At 36.3% G+C, this 19,144-nt stretch overlaps 1 protein-coding gene across 3 annotated transcripts in view; it reads left to right on the forward strand.

Annotated features, from left to right (window-relative positions):
• Positions 1–19,144, forward strand: part of LOC112047825 (neprilysin-2) — a 95,663-nt gene that overhangs the window by 68,030 nt on the left and 8,489 nt on the right. For all 3 annotated transcript variants that reach the window (XM_024085084.2, XM_024085085.2, XM_052890459.1), the window contains 9 exons: positions 1,632–1,877; positions 6,637–6,848; positions 8,110–8,286; positions 12,547–12,632; positions 13,722–13,827; positions 14,752–14,936; positions 16,263–16,352; positions 16,908–17,058; positions 17,869–18,037. In XM_024085084.2, the coding sequence (XP_023940852.1) occupies positions 1,632–1,877; positions 6,637–6,848; positions 8,110–8,286; positions 12,547–12,632; positions 13,722–13,827; positions 14,752–14,936; positions 16,263–16,352; positions 16,908–17,058; positions 17,869–18,037 (1,422 nt within the window). The remainder of the gene's footprint in view (positions 1–1,631; positions 1,878–6,636; positions 6,849–8,109; positions 8,287–12,546; positions 12,633–13,721; positions 13,828–14,751; positions 14,937–16,262; positions 16,353–16,907; positions 17,059–17,868; positions 18,038–19,144) is intronic.

Raw genomic sequence — 19,144 nt, forward strand, 5'->3', positions numbered from 1 at the left:
TTTGTAAGATAATAGCGGTAACACGCGATAGATAATGATGCTTCACCTCGTAGGGCACGTAACACCTAGCCCTGCGCCAGTCAACCACCACACGTTTAAAAAAAAATTGACATATCTTTTACAATATAACCAATATTCCCATTCTCCTCCAACTAGTCGGGAAAGACTGTGGTAGTGGGTACGACAATAGACCAACGGGGCAAGGCTCGAACCACCACCCCTGATGGTGGTGGTGATGAGTCCGACCGCTCTTACCGTAGAGCTATTGAGGCTTAGGCGCTCTTAGACAGTATTTAGATGAGACGTAATCATGCGTGTGGTGACAAGGTACTCGACACCAATACATCGCGTCCACAAGCATTTAAAATACGCGCGTAAATCGCACGTCACTCCCGTCCCAAATGCTCGCGAATTGCACGCTCCTTAGGGACGTAACATACCTTCGCCTCTTCTGGAAAATTTCTTACGGCATCTGGACGTAAATACCAACTGTCAGGTGCATGGGCGTAGCGAGGTAAGGGCAGGGGAGGAGCAGCAGGTCTTTGAAGCTTCATACCAAATTTAAAGTCCAGAAGACCCTCAATCGACCTAGTAAACCCTTTTTTTTTAGTGTTTTGACGACTTCCGTGGTTTAGTGGTGTGCGCGGTGGATTTACAAGACGCAGGTCCTGGGTTCGATCCCCAGCTGGGCCGGTTAAGGTTTTCTTAATTGGTCCAAGTTTGGCAAACTTTCAGCTTGATAAATTTGATAGTTAATTTCTATTGCACCAATTTAATGGCAAATCAATTATTATTTATAACCTAACACTCCACGTGAAGGTCGTAGAAATCAAAATAAATTAAAATTTATGATCACAGTGGCCTTGGTATTCAAAATTGTATTACACTTGATAAGGCCGTAGGCCACTACACAATAGGTAGGTATAGTAGGCGGCCTGTAAGTTGTACTGAGCCGTGATAGCCCAGCGGATATGACCTCTCCCTCTGATTCCGGAGGGTGTGGGTTCGAATCAGGTCCGGGGGATGCCCCAACTTTTCAATTGTGTGCATTTTAAGAAATTAAATATCACGTGTCTCAAACGGTGAAAGAAAAACATCGGTAGAAAACCTGCACAACTGAGAATTTTCTTAGTTCTCTGCGTGTGTGAACTACCGTTCCTATAGCCACATGTTGACACCATTACAATCGCGTTTGATCTATTATTTAATTTACCGGACATCCATCTCCATGGGAATCAGGTCTAACACTTTTGTTTATTATTGTACCTGTGCTGTAGACTGTTATTTTGGTTCAATTTTTTATCGGGGTCTATACAACACAACGCTTCGTGCTAAAATCAAGATCAATAACAAAATATATAATAGAAAAAAAAATACTTTCAAATATTAATGTACGAATATATTAAGATAATATTATAGTGTTGATTGTAGGCAGTATTAAATCGTAATACTAATCACAATTGATTTGTTTAATTATGGTTACTTTGTTGTAAGGCAGTGGCGTTCACAAACTTTAGAGCTGAGTAATCAAGAAACAGAAATATAAATACAAATCGTACTGCAATAAGTATTATAGTATAAATTGTGTCCTTAGTATATGCTTTTTGTTAAAAATATCTTAATTTTCACAGCTTCCAAGCTGCTCTACAACATGGATGATCAAGTGGATCCCTGCGACGATTTTTACGGATTTTCTTGTGGATCTTTCCTGAAAAACACAAGGATCCCCGACGATAAGACCTCCGTGAATACCTTTTCCATCATCACTGACCAGTTACAAGAGCAGATCCGATCTCTCCTAGATGAGCCCATCAAGGAAGATGAACCACGACCGTTCGCGCTTGCGAAGACGCTATACCAGGCTTGCATGAACAGAAGTAAGTATATATTTATATATAAACAATATAAAACTAGCGAACCCACGCGACTTCTTTTGTTCTTCTATTTTTTACAAATCCCGCAGGTTCCATGATGTTCTTCCAAAGTCCATTTATCACAATTCCAAAATTCATCTGAATCAATATTGCATTTATGTTATTAGTACAGATTCACAATATCCATAGATCCGTTTGAGGTTTATAAATAATCAAAGAAATACTTATTTATATTCGTGGAGAAAAGTATTTGTAGAACGTATCTATTTGTGAAAAGCAGAAAGATATTGTAGATCCTATAATGTAATATCAAATATTGCATGCGCTCATGTAGATGATAAATGTATATTCTAGAATGTTCTCGCAAAATCTATACAAATATTATAAAAAGGTAAAGTTTGTGGTATTGTACTGAACTGATTTTAAAAATTCTTTCACCACTAGAAAGCCAATTTATTTGTGAGTGTCATATATCTATTTTATGCCCGTATTCTCACGGGAACAGGAACTACGCGGGTGAAAACACGAGGCGTCGGCTAGTTTAAAATAAAAAATATTGTTATTTATTAGTATAGTGTTGGATGTATTTAAACAACACAACATTCATTTATTATTTAAGACATTTTATTAAATGATTGTTAAGGTTTAAGCTTAGACTGCGATAAAATTGTAGAACAATAGTAAATTATCAAAATTAATAAAGTAGTATTGGATATTCAGCAGTATAAAAGCGAGGCAGTAGAGAAGTACTGGCTGACTGCTACGCAAAAATATTTACACGAAACATTTAGGGACATTTTTGACTCCAATTACTAAAAATCAGTTGACATAAACATATGAAATTTAATAAAACCTATATCTTAATCTTAACTCGAAATGCATAATTGTTTAAATAGCTGAGATAGATGTTGAGATTTATCTTAATATCATCGTATAGGGTTCCGCGATAGCCCAGTGGTATCACCTCACCCTCCGATTCTGTGGGGTGTGGGTTCGAATCCGATCCGGGGCATGCCTGCAACTTATCAGTTGTGTGCATTTTAAGAATATAAATATCACGTGTCTCAAACGGTGAAGGAAACCCGCATACCAGAGAATTTTCTTAATTCCCTGCGTGTGTGAAGTCTGCCAATCCACATTGGGCTAGCGTGGTGGATTATTAGCCTAACCTCTCTCATTCTGAAAGGAGACTCGAGATCGGCAATTATCCGAATAAGGGTTGATAATGATGATGTTGATGAATAGTATTGAATTTAATGAATGACTATTTGATCAACCTATTTCTGTTCCCCCAATTATAACTCAAACGAGACTGTATGAAATACAAAACCCTCGTCCCGGTACACAAAACAAACGACTATACCTATTGATTCCACATACATGTCAGTTGTGTATGGCGGCCTAATTGTTCAAACATACTAAACTTTAGACAGGCCTTAACTGACGTCTGTTGTTTGCAAATTCAACTTCAGTTTCCTGTATTCATATTGAGTATGATATCATAACTTATACGTACCTACCAGCTACATTTACTTCGAACTAAGTTAGAGTTCCCACCGACACAAATGTTGTGTGTTAAAGACATTATAGTTGAACTGCAAATTCAATACGCAAATCAACTTATCTCTTGTTATTCAGTATCATGTTCCATTCGTACTTCGGTTAAATACGTTAACCAGCTTCATAATTAAGCTGTGCGTATGCTAATCACTGATTACATGTGCTCGAACGATGGAAGGTCAAATTGTAATGATTATTTTGAGGGTGTAAGATATAGGTGCCTACCTGCCTTCCGAACCGGTGGTAGGATCTTTAATAATAGTCAACTGACGTGTCAAAAGTGCTTGTAAACTAAGCCTACTTGAAATAAATGATTTTTGATTTTTTTTTTAATTTTGAGTAGGTAAAGTCTGTAGTCTGTAGTAAAGTTTAAACGTAAACTCCATAGCCACAGGATACTTATTGTACTGTGCCATAGCGCTCTTAAGCTTTGTTATTAAGTACAGAAGTCATTAAAGGAACATTTTGCAGTAAAAACTTTTGGCTGGTGGGAGGCTTCGGCCGTGGCTAGTTACCACCCTACCGGCAAAGACGTACCGCCAAGCGATTTAGCGTTCCGGTACGATGACGTGTAAAAACCGAAAGGGGTGTGGTTTTTCATCCTCCTCCTAACAAGTTAGCCCGCTTCCATCTTAGACTGCATCATCACTTACCATCTGGTGAGATTGTAGTCAAGGGCTAACTTGTAAAGATTAAAAAAAAAAAAAAAACTACACACTCAAAAAAAAGACTTCATGAAAATTAAAAAAAAATACGTGTGGCTCTCGGGGACTGCTGCGGTAAAGCTATTCCATGGAGTTTTGTATCAACTTAAGCAATTATCACTATTAAAGGTAGCTACATCTAAGCTAGCCTTAAAGTAAAGTAATTTGCTATGATTTAGTTTCACATGGTGATATTATGTTACCAATAACCAAGTAGGTACCTAGTACAGAGTTATCGTACAAGCGAGTGAAAGTGAATCAGTGACGTCACTTCCTTTACTTGCACAATATAGTATCGTATTATGACATAAGTAACTCTACGAACTCTATGATTACCGCTAAATAATACCGATTATCCAGTGAGGCGAAATGTTTCATTTACTTTTTTACATAATCACTATCTAATAAAAAATCGTAATTTGTCAACTTGGTATTTGTTAACGTACCTAACAATAACGAAACGAGTTGTTCTTATAATCGAAAACAAAAACAAAATAGTTCCTAAATAGTCTAGTCTTTATTTAACTGGGCTTGTGTAATGTTTCGACTGCTTCGTTAAAAACGATTTTTATTAACAGCTAGCAGACACCGGCGACTTTGTGTGCATGAAATTAAGTTCTGCATATCTCACGGGAGCCATGAATATTTCTGGGATGAAAAATAGTCTATAAGTAGTTCACTTACAACCTATATCTTCCCATAAAAGTCCCACTAAAATAGATTTAGCAATTCCAAACAGACAGATAAACAGACAGACATACACTAATTTTATTTGCTGCTTTGTTTTGGTATCGTGTAAATAAGTGCACTTCAGAACACGCAATTATTTTTTAATCACAGACAGATATTTCAATTTTATTAAATATATTGATTAGGTAGTTGTTTTGGTACTCAACTAATGTAAATAAAAATGAACCGGAAAATTAACTAGGTATTTACTTTACTATTTTCAGAATTTTCAAATCAAATCAAATCAAATCAAAAATCATTTATTTCAAGTAGGCTCAGTTTACAAGCACTTTTGACACGTCAGTTGACTATTTGTAAAGATTCTACCACCGGTTCGGAAGGCAGGTTCTGCTGAGAAGATACCGGCAAGAAACTCAACAGTTGCTCTTTTGAAAAAGTCATACAGTATTACAATTTACAATTAATAACAATTACTGTTTACATTTCTTATAGTTTTACTTTCTGTGTGAAGGTGGAAGCTGATCCAACGGCCTCCAAGCATCTTTATCATTAAGGAACTCATCAATGTTGTAGTACCCTCGACTAAGTAAATGTTTTTTAACACATTGCTTAAAGCTATGCATTGGCAGGTCCATCACAGTCTTGGGGATCTTATTATAGAAGAGTACACCCAAACCTACAAAAGATTTTTAACTTTTTATGTAGTGTAAACAAGTTCTTTAAATTTGCTATATCTGTTTGGATGCATGATATTATCTGGATTTCCGGTAAAAACGTTAATATAAATCAGTTTTCCTCTTACCGGATATAATTGATATGAAAATTTCATATTAAATTGTATCGCAGTATTATTTCATCATGTACGAATATAATAATAAGCCGCGAGGACTAATAAATAAATGAGTGATTTATAATAAGCCGCGATAGCCCAGTGGATATGACCTTCGCCTCTAATACTGAAGGGTGTGGATTCGAATCCGGTCCGGGGCATGCACCTCCAACTTTTCAGTTGTGTGCATTTTAAGAATTTAAATATCACGTGTCTCAAACGGTGAAGGAAAAACATCGTGAGGAAATCTGCATACCAGAGAATTTTTTTAGTTCTCTGCGTGCGTAAAGTCTGCCAATCCTCATTGGGCTAGCGTGGTGGACTATTGGCCTAACCCCTCTCATTCTAAGAGGAAACTCGAGCTCAGCAGTAAGCCGAATATGGGTTGATAATGATGAGTATAATAAAGTTGAAGTTTTCCAAGAACAGTGTGCATTTTCATTATGATATTTTCGTAGAATCTATTTCATCCAATAGTAGATTAAATTATGGGGCGTTTGGAAAGTTTGTAGCCTAATTAGGAAAATACAAAGCTATAATTTCAAATAATTATAAAAATAATAAAACCCGACTGCAAATTAAATAACATTTTTCTAATTGTAGATTTTTTAATATGCCCATGATACCCTTGAATTTGATACCCATAACACAGTAATCGAAAAAAAAAAATTTTTTCGAATATTGTGTAACCAATTAAAAATACTCTATCTTATTTCTTTAGTTTTTGTGTTTTTAAAATATTTAAAAACATAAGACGCCATTTTTTTTGAATAATAATGAAAATTACTGATGCAACGGTTCGTGTCGTACTGACTCGAGAATGTATTACTTTTTAAATTTTGTATTTGGAGCGGCTACGACACCGTCCTTTTCAGTACGTTCCATCTGTATATTATTGATTAATCTGTGCTTGTAAGGAATAAAAATAAAAAATATATATTTTAATATGTTTATAATATATTATTTTATTTATATTTAGCTGCCATAGAAGCTCGTGGTGTCCAGCCGTTGCTCGACATGATCCAGCGGCTAGGCGGCTGGCCGGTCCTGCAAGGCGATAGCTGGGACGAGAGGACATTCTCTTGGGACGAGTCGGTGTACAAGTTCCGCTCAGCAGGGTACTCCGTCGACTACTTCCTGGATTTCTCCATCAGCGTCGACGTGAAGAACTCTACAAAACGAATCATTGATGTGAGAATATATTTTTTATTTAGCACACATTTGCGAGTACACGTGTTGGATTTACCTGCAGGATAAGTAGGGTGTCTAGAGCGGCAGGTTTTAGGATGCGGCAAATTTGGCTTAAACAATCTCTCAGAAAAAAAGAAAGAGTGAGGTTCTTGTAAATTTTACAATTTCAATCCTATTGTACGTATCTATGTAGGTACTATAAAGTATTGTAAACATTTTATTAATTAGTTGACAGAGAACAATAAATTATATTGATTGTGCACTGAAATTTAAAAACCTACTGGCGGCAAATTAGTAAATTCGCCATTGCGAGCTTCATCTATGAAAGCACTAGCAGCTAATCCACAAGTACCAATTCAAGTTCAAATTAATTCCAGTACCAGATTCCTGTACTTATTAACACATAAATTTAATTCACACTGAACATTATTATTTTAAACAAAAATAGAAAGCTGTAGTACATATTATTATTTTCAGAATAGAGAACGATCTTAATTCCATTTATTAAAGCCATTCCTATATATCTGAACTAATTTTTGGATTTTAACCTAGTGAGGAATCGAATTTAAAGATTTTTGTCATCGTGCATTTTTTTTTTGTTCTTGTGAACATAAAACAAACAGAACTACCCATTTTACAAAATTAACCTTGAATTAGATTTACGAGTATCTGTGTGTTTTCCTACCCCCCATAAATCTACCTTACCGCTGTCCGTGTCCCCGGCGAATTAACTATTTATTTAACATTTCAAGCTAGCGTTCACACGTGCAAGATAATAAGTTAATGGAATGAATTTATTGAATGCTAGCGGACGCGCGCGACTTCGTTCGGGTGAAATTCAGTTTTACACAAACCACGGGAATTTTCGGAATAAAAAGTAGATAATAACTTCCTATAAATCAGTTGAGACGTTCCAAAGCACAGGAATAATTAAAAAAAAAGCTAATATTATAGCTAATAAATAAAATGAAATTGAGAGTTACGATGCCTCAAATACAGACAGATTTCGATGTCAAACATATAACACCTCTCTTTTTGCGTCGCGGGTTAAAGACACGCCCGTGTATTTTTTCAGATTTTATTACAATTGTTTCTCAAGTTTTTTATCGTATTTACAGGTGCAATGCCTTATTCCTTTTGTGTGTGCGATTGTTGTATGTGACTAGAATACAGCATATGCGAACTCATACTGTATGCTACGCGAACTGTTCTCGTATCTTATTTTCTGGTCACACCATGTTAATTAAATGTTTCTCCACAGCTCGATCAGGCGTCTTTGGGTTTGAGCCGAGAGTATTTGAACCGAGGCTTCAGTGACAAACTTGTGGTGGCTTACTATGAGTACATGGTGGACATTGCCACTCTCCTTGGTGCAGATAGAGCTCGCGCTGAAATTGAACTGAAAGACTCGCTGATGTTCGAAATGAAACTTGCCAATGTAAGTTTTTTTTTTTTTTATTTAACAACTTTTTTTTAATTCGACGGCGATCGCTCCCCAGTGGTACCTGGGGCTTCAAAACATAGTTTCTGGGTTTTTTTTATTTCAAGAAATTATCATTACTTAGGTTGGTAAACCCACTATTATTAAAACCTTTGTATGATGTAATAACATATCTGAGAGATATGTGGATTATGTGACCTATCGATATCGAAATTTATTCCCTTACATTTTTTAGTTTAAAGAAAGAGAATAATATTCACGCCAATTGTGTTTTAAATTCTCGCGTTTTAATTTTATTTTATTCACATGAGAAAAAGGCAAAGGTATTACACCGTAAGAGCCTGTGTAGCTTGGCTACAGTTCGTGACAGTCCCCTCTATGTAATCTGAAAATGATCTTTAACAATAAAATAATACAACTATAATCCGCATTGGAGTGTATTGGGTAGAAACTAATCCCGACCTTAAGAAGATAGACCTGACACTGCAGTAGACTATTACAAATTGGCTAATGATAATGATCATCGTGATCGAATCAGAAATGAGTTAATCCGCAGACGACCCGAAGTCACTGATATAAGCTGAAGTGGCAATGAATAGGCCACATTGTGCGAAGAGCAGATGGACGTTACGGTCCCAAGGTGCTGGAATGGCGACCCCGCATCAGAAAACGCTATGTTGGTCGGCCCCCCACTGGACTGGAGATGGACCGAGGACATCAAGCGGGTTGCAAAGAGCCGCTGGACTCGAGATCGTTGAGTTTGGAAGACCATACAAGAGGCCTGTGTCCAGCTGTGATAATAATGGGGCATTGGTTGATAATAATGATGATATAATGAATGTCATTTGTTAGGAGTTCCATGATTTAGGTACTTCAATATTAACGCTAACAAGGTTCCAACTCAAAGTAAGTTTCTTAAATAGGTCAAGTCGTCTTAAATGCACAACATTATTAAAAATTACGTTGTCACACAACACACGTAACTAGGTCTCGGTTACAAAAGACATACTTTTTAATGTGCACACAAAAGAAGTTTACGATTTTCGTTGACTTTTATTTAATAACTGAGTGTTCTATTTCGTTTGAGGCAAACCGTTATGCCACTGTAATTCATAAAAGGAAACACTCATCATCGTCGTCATCAACCCATATTCGGCTCACTGCTGAGCTCGAGTCTCCTCTCAGAATGAGAGGGGTAAGGCCAATAGTCCACCAAGCTGACCCAATGCTTGGCAGACTTCACACACGCAGAGAATTAAGATAATTCTCTGGTATGTAGGTTTCCTCACGATGTTTTCCTTCACCGATTGAGAAACACGTGATATTTAATTTCTTAAAATGCACACAACTGAAAAGTTGGAGGTGCATGCCCCGGACCGGATTCGAACCCACACCCTCCGGAATCAGAGGCAGAGGTCATATCCACTGGGCTATCACGAACTCATCATTGTGACCATTATTTTTTTTTTTATTCTTTACAAGTTAGCCCTTGGCTACAATCTTGCCTGATGGTAAGTGATGATGCAATCTAAGTTGGAATCGGGCTAACTTGTTAGTAGGAGGATGAAATCCACACCCCTTTCGGTTTCTACACGACGTCGTACCGGAACGCTAAATCGTTTGACGGTACGTCTTTGTCGGTAGGGTGGTAACTAGCCTCCCACCAGCCAGATCTGGACCAATTAAGAAAAACCTCAAATGGTCCAACCGGGGATCGAACCCAGGACCTCCGTATTGTAAGTCCATACCACTGCGCCACGGAGGACGTCAAATAAAAATATACACATACAGATAGATAAAAATAAATTCTTATTAGTAATAATACGAAGTGATTAAATAATAATATCTGTTGTCTGGTAAATGTTGCGCCAAGGTTCAGCAGATTGGTATAATTAGGTTCGGTAACGGTCGTCAATTGGTCTGGATTGCAATGTTGGTCATACTTCTTACTTTTATTGGACATTTGTTGTCTGTAACTTGAACTATGTACAATCCTCATCAAGTCAAGACAAGTAACAACCCATATTCTGCTCCTCTTACAGTCAGTTTCTTCATGTAAAGCTAAAGTAACAGTAAAAGTAGTAAGTTGTAAAGAAGACTGCGATGAAGAAACTGGCCGTTAGAATGAAGGTTAAGAAGCCATAGTCCACCACGCTGGCCCTTAGACCATTTAATGGTCTAAGCGCTGGCCCAATGCGGATTGGCAGACTTCACACACGTAGAATGGGGATGATGACTAGGTTTGAATATATTGATTTTTATGATACATTTTGGTAAATAAGGTCAATGTTAACTAATTTATACATAAAAATCAAAGATTGTCTGGATATTTTCAAAATAAATAAGATTATAAAATTTCAAAATCTATTAATTTTTTTTAATCGTAATTAGATGAAATTTCATACAGTTTTAGCTTCCTTACATTAAATGTGACATTTTTCAATAAATGAACTATAAACATAAACGCACAAATAACAAATATATTAGTAATTTTGTTTGAACGCCCATACAAACCTAACGATCAGCGAGCTAACGACGTCACTAAATCGTGCCATTTTGTATGGAGCGTTTTTCAGGGATCCGCGGCAGCGTCGCAAATCTGACCCTTTAAATCCCTGTAACTCCGAAAGTAATGATCGCAGATACCCTGTTGCTTTTACAAAATTGCTTTACTATTAGTATACTCTTAATTTATATACAATTTAAAAAACTGTCATCATCCCTAGATTTCCTCACGAAGTTTTTCCTTCACCGTTCGAGACAATTGATATTAAATTTCGTAAAATACACTTATCTGAAAAGTTGGAGGTGCTTTCCCCGGACCGGATTCGAACCTACGCCCTCCGAATCGAAGGCAGAGGTCATATCCACTGAGCTATCACGTCTCGTGGCCGTGATCGTCTAGTAGTGGTCCTTTTCGATGGATTAGTTTCCCAAATTCAATCTCAAATGTCTCATTGATTTGGGTGTAGGTAGTTCTTCCGTAGTTTGTAACAATTCCAAAAATAATTTCAAATGTTGTACTATTAATTTATTTCACTTTAGTATTTTAATAAATTGGACTTATTTATCATTATCGTATTATCTCTCAGACCAATTATAGGAGGACCTGTATCGCACTCATAGTCACGAACAAAATTGTCTGTCATTTTCTGAGGAAAACAATCTTAGATATGGTATATATCTTATACTGAAATAGATGTTTTTGCCCGTTTTTTACACAAGTCAATTGCACAAAAAGGTATTTTTACGGAGCTCTTTAACCGACGAACACGATCACAACTATTTAACATCGATTCTATAGAGACAGTTTTTATAATCGCATTAGATCGTTGATTATATACTTTGACAGAAAAATAACGTCTAGCGAGGCAGGTCCTATACAATAATTGGTCTGAGTATTATTTCATGTTTGATCGCAAAAAAATATTAATACTACTTTAAATGCACTACTTTTATCGCGGCCCGCGAACGTATTTACATGCTACAACATGTCGAAGGTTGTCCATACCTCATATTATCGTCGTCATCAACCCATATTCGGCTCACTGCTGAGCTCGAGTCTCCTCTCAGAATGAGAGGGGTTAGGCCAATAGTCCACTACGCTAGCCCAATGCGGATTGGCAGACTTCACACACGCAGAGAATTAAGATAATTCTCTGGTATGCAGGTTTCCTCACGATGTTTTCCTTCACCGATTGAGACACGTGATATTTAATTTCTTAAAATGCACACAACTGAAAAGTTGGAGGTGCATCCCCCGGACCGGATTCGAACCCACACCCTCCGGATTCGGAGGCAGGGGTCATATCCACTGGGCTATCACGGCTCCTTCATATTATACCTCGACGAAGGTTTTTCTTTTTTAAACCTGAAACTGCGAGTACATCAACGATATTTTATAATACAGATATGTTACGTGCTTACAAAATCACCGCAAAAAGTGATCCGATATCTGTTCCACTAAGCGCACACATGCACAATTTTATATTTACGTATTTTATATATTTATGTATATATAGTTTTACCACTTCCTGAACACACAACTCGACCTTGTAGACAATATTTAGCTACCTATTATTTGTTTAAATAACTTTCGTTGATTATTGAGCAACTAAATGAAATTAAGAAGTTTAACCACTTTTTTTAACACTTCCAACGCGTTAGTGGCATATCTAATAGTTTAAAATCTTTGGAGTACCTGTCTGACAAGCAATTTACTATTGTTCTAAAGTCAGAATATATATTTTTTTACAGATCTCCTTGCCATTAGAAAAACGTCGTAATGCAACTAGTCTCTACAATCCAATGACGATCGGAGAACTGCAACAAAAATTCCCAAGGCAAGTATTATTTAGGGTTCCGTAGTCAACAAGGAACCGGGGAGATAATGGATTGAAATCTGAATATGGGGAGCACTTAAACCCCTAGACTTCAATCTATTCACGCTACACGTTTGGGTCACACGAGTTGCTAAAATACTACCTACCTTTCAACTTATTTGGTCCACTAAATTCGGAGAAAATTCAACTGTGACCATAGATTTACGATTCGGTATGACTGTGTCAGACAAACATTTGGATACGCGAGTGAATTTATAAGGGTTTCATCATTTTACGTACGTTATTTGAAAAATTTTGGGGTTCTTTACGTGAAGATAATTTTTTCCCGTCTACTATATAGTGCTAATTTAATCTACGGAATCCTACCAGCCACCATTTTTTCTATTATCTATCAGTTTAAAATAATTAATCAGTAAACAAAATTAAATAATGTATGAAGCTTAAGAAGTTTCGTATTTTTAAATATTTACTATTGAGTAAGGAAAGGGTTAGTTATTAGATTATTTTAAACAAATCTTTGGTTTTTTTTCTATAAGTCCCTTTAATAAGTCGTTGCTCATAATTTTCAAGATTTCCAAGATTTTAAAATGATTCTTTACGATTATTTATGCATTTATATGCTAAATCTTAGTACTCTGTACCGACTTTACTGAAAACACTATAATCTGTGGGAGTCCTACATATGTCAGTTGTAAATACGTCAACGTCAAATTCACAGTAAAATTTGTTTTGTTTATTATTATAGTGATCTGTTATTATTCATGTTTCGAACGCTGAAAAAAGTTAAAACTACTGTTGGGTACTCAGTTTAGTCGTATAATTTAGTATTATAATGGAAGCTAGTAAAAGTCAAAATACTGAAATCATATTTAAGATCAGTGATGCGTTTTTAAGCATAGTTCTCATAAACGGAGTTACCTAGTTCAGGCTTATAAAAAAGGTAAATTATTCTTTAAAGAATAAAACGCCAAGAGATACTTTTCAGCTCTACCAATTCTGTACATCTTGCCTTTTTTTGTGGCTGGACTATTCTTAATTATTGTTCTTTATAATTATTACTATGCTCAAAAACATGCACTTTAATTTCAGGATCCCATGGCTGACATACATCAATCGTCTCCTGGCTCCGCATATCCAAGTTGGTTTGGACGAAATCACCATTGTTAATGTGCCTAAATACATGTCCGACCTTGAGGTGTGTAACTGACTTAATACATTTCGTTTCACGTAGCATAGTGCGGGTGACAGTTCATTTCACTCTTGAAAGTTTGTCACGATTCACGATAATAGTACGCGTTATGAATGTGGTAAGGCAACTATCACCATACCCATGCTACCTGAAAACACTATAACAAAGTATTTGCTTGTATTTTAGAACAGATACCTGTGGGTTTGACAAATTTTCAGCCTAATTAGCCTATGAGGCTGTAAATCATTAGGGGCCTGGTTCTTAGATCAGGCTATGAGCTTGTCTTGCTTTTAAAACAATGGGGATAATGACTAGGTTTGAATATATTGATGTTTATGATACATTCGGGTAAATAAGGTCAATGTTAGGTAATGTAAGGTCAGTTTAAAAGTGAATAAATATTATAACCTAACAAATGAACTAACTAAAAATGGCTATGTAGTTAGTCTGTATGCTGTAGAAGTAGGTGCGAGAGGATTACCAACAAAATCTCTCTATAACTTGCTTAAAGACCTTGGCCTCTCTACAAGTGCAGCTAGTTCTATATTAGAACAAGTATCCAAAGCTGCTCTAATAGGATCTTACCAAATTTGGATAGGTAGGGAGAACACCACAAGCAGAGAAGGGGAGTGTTGATTGATCGTCAAGAAATTCCTTAACCCTACATACAGTAGTCACAAGTCGTGGACTTTGCTTGGTGTTTTTCTCTCTACCATGCGATGGAACCGGCACCTGCACGCGAATCCATGGAATGCTAAGATATTTGTCTCACTATTTATACATAAAAAGCAAAGATTGTCTGAATATTTGCAAAATAGATTAGATTATAAAATTTCAAAATCTTTTAAAAAGCTTCTATTGTAATTAGATGAAAACTCATACAGTTTTAGCTTCCTTACATTAAATGTGAGTTTCTCTTACACACTTCAGGATCTTCTACAAAACACTCCCAAGCGAGTGCAAGCGAACTATGTGATGTGGCGTGTGGCTGGTGCGTCAGTGTCTTACTTGACAGAGGACTTGCGTCGTCGCCAGCTGGCGTATGTGACCGCGCTGTCGGGCAAGACTGAACGTGAGAGCCGTTGGAAGGAATGTGCTGACACTGCTAGCGTGAGGTACTACTTTAAAATATTGGCAAAAAGCCGAAGAACCCATGCGACAACTACTGGCCCTACTTGTCTAAAGTCAACATCTCCTGAGAATGCTCCGGTTTCAGGGTGAAAAGTTCGTAGAGAGTATTTTGTTGGACCTGGGTGACGTTGTCACATGGGTTAGTCGGCTTTTCGCGGATGATAGCAAAATAAAAGAATCATTATATATGTACTACTTTAAATTGGAGCTCATGAACTTACTGCAGTGTTACAATAAACCGACCAAATACAAGTCAGATTCTTCTTGATGTAGCAGCTTTGCAGCTCTTCAAGAGCTGTGTTACGTTAACCACTTCGGATTTTTACTTACTAGATTTTCCTTTGAATACCTGGTGAATTGATTACTGTCCATACAAAAATTTGCTCAGTACTGACCATGCTAGGCATGCGGGTTGGTCTGCATAGAGCTAGATTACTCGCAGAAAAACCAAAGTTACCGATATAGCTCAACAAGTTGTGAAGACGAAGTGGCAATGGCCAGGGCACATACTTTAAAGAGCCGATGAACGTTGGGGTCCCAAGGTGCTGGAATGGCGACCCCGCACTAGAAAGCGCAGTGTTGGTCGACCCTCCCCCAGGTGGACTGATGACAACAAGCGAGTTGCAGGGATTCGCTGGATGCAGGCGGCTCAGGCTCGGCTTGTGATGTTTGAAAGTCCTCACAAAAGGCTTATGTCTTGCAGTGGACGTCCATCAGCTGACATGATATAATGGCCTGGTGAATTTAGTTTTTTTTTATTGCAATTAAATGGGCTTATTAATCCTGGTGACTGTATCAAATACAGCCAGGACAGATGGACAGCGGCGTCTTGGTAATAGAGTCATGTTGCACCATTTGGATATAGCACCGTAAAAATGGGAATATGAATAAAGACAGCTGCAGTCACAAGCATTTTATAGATGCTAAATTATGTTTATTCAATAAATTAAAAACCTATACGTTTATAATTTTAAAACCTATAGGTATATTATTGAAGGAGGAATTTTCATTTGTGAATTCAAATACAATAATCTTATTATACAGGATGGTCGTGAGTGTTTCCTATAACTCTAGGGTTATATTCTTTAACAAAAATTAATATAAAATGTTCAAGGAACATGTTGTGTTGTGTTTTAAAATGATATTTCTTTTGTAAATATATCTTAAAATGTGTCCCTTATACACATCCTTATAAACGGTATTATTTCAATCACTTTGTGTTTATAAGTTATAGGAAATACTCCTGAGCCCCCTGTATATTCATCACTATATTATAAGTATATTATTAATATTTTATCTTTTACATATAGCATGTCCATCGCTGTGGGAGCTCTCTACATCAGGAAATATTTCAATGAAAATTCGAAAGCCAATGCATTGGAAATGGTGAATGATATTAGGTGAGTCAAATTTGATATAAACCTTTAAAATCCAGTTCTCTCATAGTAATTTTATTTAATATTTGGGATAAGAAATAAATGATAAAAAATATTCACATTGACACATTGCAAATAGGTCAGATAGATAGATTAAATGACTAAATTTATTTAATCTACTTCTGTCTTTGGTTAATTTGAAAATAAATCCTACACTTGTTAAGCAGGCCGACCCGCATTTTATGATATCTACCTGTATAATCATCTTTTATTATGTTTCGTATTATCCTCCATTTTGTGACGTCACAATGTTACTCGTGATGTAATTAACGTCAAACTAATTGTTAACTAATATTATTGTCAAACACTCCACTTGTAAGGGATTTGTTATAATGACGTCGTGAAGCAGTTGAAATATAGACCACCATGGCGTATTGTCAAAAACATATTTAAAAACAAAATTTTTCATTAATCACGTCTCAAAAAAATATGACTTTTTTTCACTCTAGTAAATCGATAATAAACTATATAAAACCATTTAATGAAAAATGTCAAATAGCCTATTGTTGCAATTCGCAGACAACAGTTCCGCAAAACGCTTACTGAAGTGGACTGGATGGACGAAAAGACACGAGAGGAAGCCCTTCACAAGGCAGATGGCATGTCATCTCATATCGCCTACCCCAACGAAATGCTCGACAATAAGAAACTCACGGAATTCTACTCTGGGGTATGAATGTTCGAATAATTAAAGATCCATCGTCATTTTTCATTTCAACCGATTCACTTTGACAAGTTAGATATATAACCTTCCTCATGAATCACTCTATCTATTGGTTGTGCGCACTTCGTTATCTGTGCAAAAATGACAAGCGTATCAAAATGTCGTCGAAAAACAGGCAAAGATGCAAATTAATTTTCAGAAAGTGTGTTTTTTCGCAAATGTGTTATAAAACGTCGTAGGACATACGTGCGCTTTGATAATTACAGCCTCTGCTTCCTTACTATAGCTCTCGCCTTTGGCTCGAGCTGTAATATCGCCTCGGCTATAATTTTCAACTTACCGCACTGATAACATAATTTATTTATTTATTTATTTATTTATTTATTTGTAACGCCAACAATAACAGCAGAAAACATTATATATAAGTGAGTTACAAAATTCTTGAACTACTGCAGCCATCTTTTACAGGCATTCACAACACTGCAGAGTCCGGTTAAAAACTTAAAAGTAAAAGATTAACCTACAATCTAAAATAATTTACCAAAAATTTACAATAATAATAAAATAATTAAAATGTCAAAATCAAGAAGGTTTACAATGTTAATTAAAATGTCAAAATCAAGAAAGTTTGCAATACTAATTAAAGTGTCAAAATCAAATAATTGAGTTTAAGAAAGGGATGTCATTAATTAATACATAAGCTTAAGTTAAAATTTAAAATAAATGTCACTTATCATTCTCATTTATAATGAAGTTTTCATTCATTCATTTCATTTGATTTGAAGATGACGATTGAGTTTGTATTTTCTGAAACAGCTGGAGATGTCTGCTGACAAGCTGATGGAATCTGTGCTGAACCTGACTTTGTTCGGCACCGAGTATCTATTCAGTAAACTGCGCGAGCCTGTGAACAAGACCGACTGGGTCACGCACGGACGCCCGGCTATTGTCAACGCGTTTTACTCTTCCATTGAAAACAGCATCCGTAAGTTAACAACATCAACATTATCATTATAAGCCAATGGACGTCCATTGCGGGATACGGGGTACTCTCATGATGACTTCCAAAAAATATGTGTCGACGTACACGGGCCACACGCGAAAGCCACAAACGCCGCCACAAGAATCTGATTGATTCTTCAATCAATTTATTTCTTTGCAGATACATGCATTATTTATACAGGTGGTCGGTAGATGTAGATGGTAAATGTATCTTGCCAAATGGCATGCAAATTATTTATTAAGTATTTAATGATTCAAATGACAGTTTCACCATTTAAAATTTACATCTTTACAATTAAAATATGTATGAAAATAACAATAATATTAACTTAAATACTCATTTACACTGTAGAATGCCTGTTGAGTTAGGTATTTATATAAATTATTTTTAAAGCAATTTATATTCTTTCCTTTCCTAATTTCTTTTGGTAACTTATTATAAATTCTTACTGCCGCAATGAATAAAGGGTAAGAAGGGGCCACAAAAGTAGCTAAAGCGCGACGGCCACTTGTGGCAGGTCGTAGACACTTGTGGTCGAAAATTCATTATTCATTTATTTCAAGTAGGCTCAGTTTACAAGCACTTTTGATACGTCAGTTCTACCACCGGTTCGGAAGGCAGATTCTGCTGAGAAGAAACCGGCAAGAAACTCAACAGTTGCTCATTTAAAAAAAATCATACAGTATTATAATTTACAATTAGTCGTAGGTTAGTAGTGGGTGGAAGGTGATCCAACAGCCTCCAAGCATCTTTATCATTAAGGAACACATCAATGTTGTAGTAACCTCGACTAAGTAAATATTTTTTAACACATGGCTTAGAGCTGTGCATTGGCAGTGTTCTACTTTGGCACGGGGGCAGATAGACAATAAAACTTCTTCTTGAGCTTGAATCACATTTATGTAATAATATTTAACATTTATAAGATACAACAATTAATGTAATTTATAATTTGGAGAAAAAATATAAGAGCTACATGGCGATGACTTAAAGGTAAAAGTGAGAGGATGACATCTCGACAGAGAGTTGCCAGAGTGCAAAAATAAACAGTGTTGTCACATTTAATAGGAGCAATAATTTAGGGCGTAC

The sequence above is a fragment of the Bicyclus anynana genome, chromosome Z (assembly GCF_947172395.1).
Source record: "Bicyclus anynana chromosome Z, ilBicAnyn1.1, whole genome shotgun sequence".
NCBI classification, from domain to species: Eukaryota; Metazoa; Arthropoda; class Insecta; order Lepidoptera; family Nymphalidae; genus Bicyclus; species Bicyclus anynana.